General features: G+C 34.8%; 1 protein-coding gene across 2 annotated transcripts in view; it reads right to left on the bottom strand.

Annotated features, from left to right (window-relative positions):
- LOC110024804 (probable inactive ATP-dependent zinc metalloprotease FTSHI 5, chloroplastic) overlaps positions 1 to 6,244 on the bottom strand; it is a 120,220-nt gene that overhangs the window by 38,859 nt on the left and 75,117 nt on the right. For both annotated transcript variants that reach the window (XR_002294041.1, XM_020724962.1), the window contains exons 14-15: positions 3,630 to 3,815; positions 3,458 to 3,532 (exon numbers count right to left, since the gene is read on the bottom strand). Coding sequence is in view for 1 of the 2 variants with exons in the window: in XM_020724962.1 (XP_020580621.1) it covers positions 3,458 to 3,532; positions 3,630 to 3,815 (261 nt within the window). In the remaining variant the exon portion in view is untranslated. The remainder of the gene's footprint in view (positions 1 to 3,457; positions 3,533 to 3,629; positions 3,816 to 6,244) is intronic.

The following is a 6,244-nucleotide window of genomic DNA, read 5'->3' as shown; positions in this document are numbered from 1 at the left end:
TGGCATCATCACAATATATTCTACACTCGTTGCACCTTGAATGGGAAGGAATGCAGTCTCATCATCAATGGAGAGGTAGTAAGAGCGTAGTCTCTACACATGGTGAAAAAGTTGTGTATCATGATTCGGAAACACTCCCCACCATATGCTCTGATGTGACTAAAAAAAGGATAACAGAGTCAGCATTGACCAGAGGTGCCTAAGTGGAGTTTTCAATCGGAAGTAACTACAGAATCAGGTTTGGTGTGAGGTGATATCCATGGATGTCTGTCACCTATTGTTGGGAAAATCGTGACAGTTTGATCGTAAAACTAAGCACGACGGATTGAAAAACATATACTCCTTCACCGATGATGGGAAGCGTATCATCGTACCCATGAATGTCTGTCACCTATTGTTGGGAAAACCGTGACAGTTTGATCATAAAACTAAGCACGACGGATTGAAAAAAATATACTCCTTCACCGATGATGGGAAGCGTATCATCCTTCTCCTTTCGACGGAGCCCGATATCATAAGTGTCCTTGCCAAAAGAACAACATCGGTGGGACCAATTTTCGTGATAACAGAAAATGATTGGACAAAGTCATCATCTTCAGACACAAGACAAGCATGACAGAGAGCATTTCAAAATATCAAGGTCGATACCTAACCAATAGTGCCACAACCGTTTGAGGAGTTTCAGGATACCCTCACTTTGGATCAGATTGAGCTTATCATGGATTATTTTGGGAGTATTCAGTGGCATAAACGAGACATGCAGACTTAGTTCAGTTTAGTAGTGAACCCCCAGGAGAGAAAATCGATAGGATGTATGTTCGTAAGTGGAGGAAAATCCTCAGGTGTTTTGGGAGACAATATAGAAGACGTAGAGATCATGATGCTGCTAGGATTGAAGATAAAGAGCCAGAAGCTTTACCGAATGAAGTCAAAGCTCCCTCAACCCTGGAAAACTGAAACGTGGGACTTAGGGGAGACGTGGCCTGACTGAAACAACCACAAGGTTCAACAAGTAAAGGCCTTTGATATTGTAAGAGGCTAAACCGACCCCCTGCTCCCGCATTCATTGGGTGGGAATTATTCCTCCATTCACTTTTGTTTCCCGCCTATATATCTATTATAAATATGTGTGTTTGTCATCTTAGAGTTTAATTTTTGTCTTTCTGATTTCAAGTTTATGTCCAGCTTGCCGCCGCTAGCTATTTTCCCATCTATGGTTGTATATGAAGGTGCGAAGACGCTCCAGATGTAACTCGTCCAAGGTATTGATTTTCTTCGGAGGTTCGAGAGGTGCTCTGGCTGTAACTCCGGCCTGTAGGCTTTCATGTTTCCTGCCACAAGCCCAAACTTGCTCCTATTTCGTGTCGTCAGCACCCAAAACTGTCCCTACTTCCTGTCGCCAAACCCTTTTCTCCCTAATCTCTGCACTGCAACTACCTCTTACCTATTCCACTGTTTCAGCTGCCACTAAACATCCCCCAAACCCCTATTAATCTGATGTCAACCTTATTCCCTTCATTACAGCCTCTGCAAGCGCCCCTCACATCCTGTCAGCCTTCAGTAAAACAACAATCTTCTCGTTGTTGCTTCAACTCCACACCTACCCAACCCCCTCTAGCCTACCGCCACCTCATCCAGCCCCTCACACCATTGTCTGCAGGGTTGCCCCGCCTCGCCTTAGTTGGAGATTCGTGTTGTTTGTGTGTGTTTGTCATTTATTTCCTGTTTAAAAGAATCTTCGTTATAACCTTTTGAATTTCAACAACAATATTTATATTTCTTCCCACCAATAAAGGATCAGGTCTATGAGAATTGAACTTATGGCTATGCCTTAAAGGTACAATAATTGAAGTTTGAATTTTTTAAAAATGACTTTTTTTTTTAACAAAAGGCTTTGAGGGCTATTAATTTTACCATATTCTTTGATTGCTCTAATTTTATTATAGATGTTGTTAAGGCTATTCACCCATTTCTTTTTTTCGATTAAACACTTCATGATGATAGAATTATTAACTCTTTGATGGTTAAATGGATAAATAGTAGTTCCTTTGCCATTCAATTTAAAGATCTTTCAGCATTTGTCAAGAATAATGATAATTTTGTTGCTTCACAATTTACTCCAAAGATTGGATGGCAAAACTTACGAAAATACATTATTCCAATTCACCTTAGCCTTCTTTATTGTCTTATCAATCAAATTAATCTTACTTGACAATAACCATGTCATCTCCTTTTTACCGAAATGTACATTCTCGATCAACTCATTATATTCTTTCTTGATGATAAGGGTATTCATAATCCCAGATGCTTTTGTATTTCAATAAGTATGCTTCACTTAAAACAAAAATGTTTGAATGGATTGATTATATGAGGAAAATTCCTAACAAGGTATCTTTAGTTAACAAATGTATTATCTAACAACTATCAATGATAGATACAATGATAGTTTGGAGGATGAATTCCATATCTTCTTTATTTGAAGTATTATTTCTAATATACGGAGGAAATTTTACAACATTTTTGGTGTCTCCAAACTCGTTGATAACATGGACTTGGTTGCTTCCACTTAGAGTTATAATTTACTAAGAAAGAGTTTTGAAGGCTATGGGATGTTTTCATTTTATTTTCTATTAGTAACATTTAGAGTGAAATGAATAGTAGATGTTTTGAAACAAAAAAAAAATGATAAAGATCCTTTGGTTTGAAATGATTATTCTAACATATTTTTAGATCAGCAATGCAATGGGAGAAGAACATCAGAATCAATAAAAATTTAGAAAATATCCTTTTCCCTGATCCAACTAGAGCATTTTGGCTTTCTTTCCCCTAAGACAATTGGATGCCTCTATTTTTTTTATCTTTAGTTAGGTGCTTCCCTTTTTTATTCTTGTATTATTATTTGTACTTTTTTTCTCATAATAAGAAGGGTAAGTTCTTTCAAAAAAAAAAAGTCTTCAAACCAACGTATAAATTATAGCATGAGCATAACACAAACAACATCAGCAAAAACCGAAGATCTAAAGTTCAACCTAAATAACATTTAACAAATCAAATCATTTACCCAAAACCAAATTAAACCGTCAATCCCATGGCCCTCACTTCTTTTTCAAAGAAAAAGAAAAATATTCCGCATTTTAATTGCAATTCTTACGCAGCCATAAAATACTTTTTAACACAAATTTGATACTAATTTAATATTAGCTCAAGGAAGAAAGGTAAAATAAAGCAGACGCCTCCCAAGCAAAGCAGGGAAGGAGTTGCAACATTCAAAATTTTGGATTTCCAACAGAAGTGGTGAGCCAATGTGACAGGTGATATGATAGAAATGCCTGAGGTTAAATATATAATATACCTATTAATTTAAGACGATACCTAGAACACAAAAAAAAACCGAATTTCGACTCAGCTATATAAAATTTTCAGTTACAACAAAAGCATTTCCGATAAAAGTTCTCACCGCAGTGCTAGTCACATAAATAGCTGGACTGTCATCAGGGCCCCATCCATATTGAAGAACCATGCGTGTAGCTATCTGCAATTATCAGTATTGCAATATCTGAAGAAAGTTTTCGATAAAAAATGTTCCATCGAGGGAAACAAGAACAAATTTAAAGAAAAAAAATATCAACCTCTTGTGCATGTTTAATCTCAGATGATGACAAAAAATTTTCCTCCCCGAAAGGAAGTAATAGCTGTGCTGCGACATAAGAGCCAAAGCAGAACACCAATTTCTTCTCAAGATAAGACCTTGATTCTAGATTCCCATTTAAAGAGCCTTCATGTCTAGCCTTCGTAATTTTTGTGCATCCAATCCCCTAAAAAGAACAAGAATGTATACATTTGCACAAAATCATAACTGAAATCATAGCAATTTCGGTTAATATTTTAAGATTTCCTCAATGAAAAAAAAAGGAAGAATTACATGCATACCACTTAATTCTTATGTATTTACATATCTAACAGTGAAACTTGAACATTTAAATATATGCCACCTTATGTATACATGAAAAGGTTTATTTGGCTTTTCAAAAGTTAAAATAATGGTATTTTTTATGTGATTAAAAAAATATTGATGGTATAAATGTAAAAATCAAAGTTTAGGTGTTTGAAATATAAATACATAAGAATTGAGTGGTATGTATGTAAATGCTCCCCAAAAAAAACTCGTTTCCTAATTTGGTAAATGAATGCAATGGCAAAAGAAACTAGCATTGATAGAGTGCAAAGCTCAAATTTGACAAGCAAAGAGGTTATGTCTGCAATATCTCATAGGCATCCAACAAAAGTTATTATTTCCCTTTGGTTATTCAAGCATTCAAATTAACGGATATCAAACCAAAAGATATATGAAGTAACGGAAAAAGATAAGAAAGAGATTATTCTTTCCTTTAGAGTTATACATGTCACAACCAAGTCTGATAACTTAGAATTAACCAAGTCAGGAACTGTCAAACGGTATTAACATTTAATTTACATTCCAGAGATTTTAAGAACTTATAATATAAATAAAAGAGCCTCTAACAAATCACAAAGTGTACTACACAGAAATCAAAATATCAAGAAATAATTGCATAGTCTGTAGACAATATCTCAAACCAGCACATAATTGTATATCACAATCAAAAAGAAAACATAACAAAAAAATTTCAATCATAATATCAATCAACCTTAATCATCCTCCTAAAAACTAAATCCCTCTTATAAGACGTCAATCTACAACTTTTCCTGTAAAAAAATAATTAAATTCAACGGTAAGTTTTTACAACTTAGTGAGCAATTACAATCTTATTATGCATTAATTTTTTAGGTGAATGCAATGCATAAATGACTAAAAGAAATGTAGTTCATTACTTAATCAAACTGGAAGCTTTTATTTTAAATTTAATCATTCCCGTTTCAATGTAAGTATTTATGTTTTTTAACCTCCTTAAGAAATCATATAAGGATTGTTGTCATACTCTAATATATTCTCAAAATTATAATTGTAGGTAGCTTCAAAAATTTGCACCCAAAAGTATACATTTACCATTTTCAATTCCCTTATCGTGCACGGGTACATCACATTTCTTGTCATTGCCATCTGGGAGTAATCCTGATTGACTTAATCATTTACATTATATTTCCTTTACTTACATCAATCTAAAAACATTAAACAATCATTTTCCCTTTTCCCATTTCACTTCTTTTAATTCTCAAGTCCACAATATACATATAATTATAAAAATAATTGTCTAAAGCATTAAAGAAATATTTATTAAATTAAAAGCAATTAAATACATATAAGAAAATATTTACTCAATATACTTTGCTTGCTTGTCTCAACGACTCCTTAATTTCTGATCTTCTCGATTCAAATGTTCTTTAACCTTAATTGTTGTTAAAAACTAATGTTTTTATTAAATATTAATTCTAAATAAAGTAAATTAAACTTTAATTTTAATTAAAGCATGTCTTCTCTTTCAAAGTGATTCGCCCCTCAATCTCGAGGTTGAATCTCACTTCCTTCAACTTATTTTTGATTTCAAATACATTTACAATTAACATTTAATGAATAATCTTTTTAAAAAATATATTAATTATTATAATATAAACCCATTTTGCCTTAAAATATCACTCAGCTGCCCAAACTCGCGTGCAAGCTACCCCATTCCGCACACATGAGCTTCCCATCTTCCTCCTCTGCCTTCGGTTGCTGCTCAACCCATCACCGTGCACACACAACCCTGCCTCCTTTTTCCCTTTCCTCCTTCGGCGTTGTTCAGTTCTCCTCCTTCACGCACGCCAACACAAAGCAGCGTCTGCTTCGACTACAACACCGCATGACGAGCCAATCTCCTCCATCCTCTACCGCTTGAGGCCGATCGAGTGTGGTATCTCACTGCAAGGAAAAAACCACACAAACCTTCCTTTGATTTTTTTTTCTTCTCTCGTCTTCCATCACTCGCAGAAAAGCCGCTCGGCTCGACAGTGGTGTCTGATGCTAAGCTCCTCAAAATATTGTGGTTCTTCCTCTTTTTCTTCATTCCTATTTGCTCGGCTAAGGCACAACTCCATGCTCTGTCTTTCTTGAACCCTCACTCTCTCGGTTGATATGAAGATTTGGACCCCATTCATCCTCTCCTTCAACTTCACTTAAACGAACCGTTCGACCGGTTATTTCGAATTGATTTTTATTTTTTTACTTATTTTTTTATTTCATTTCTCACAATACGGCCATTTTTTTTTTTGGTACTGTGGGAAAGAG

This window comes from Phalaenopsis equestris, unplaced genomic scaffold, assembly GCF_001263595.1.
Source record: "Phalaenopsis equestris unplaced genomic scaffold, ASM126359v1 Scaffold000276, whole genome shotgun sequence".
Taxonomy (NCBI): Eukaryota; Viridiplantae; Streptophyta; class Magnoliopsida; order Asparagales; family Orchidaceae; genus Phalaenopsis; species Phalaenopsis equestris.
This window is presented reverse-complemented; position numbering and strand designations above follow the sequence as displayed.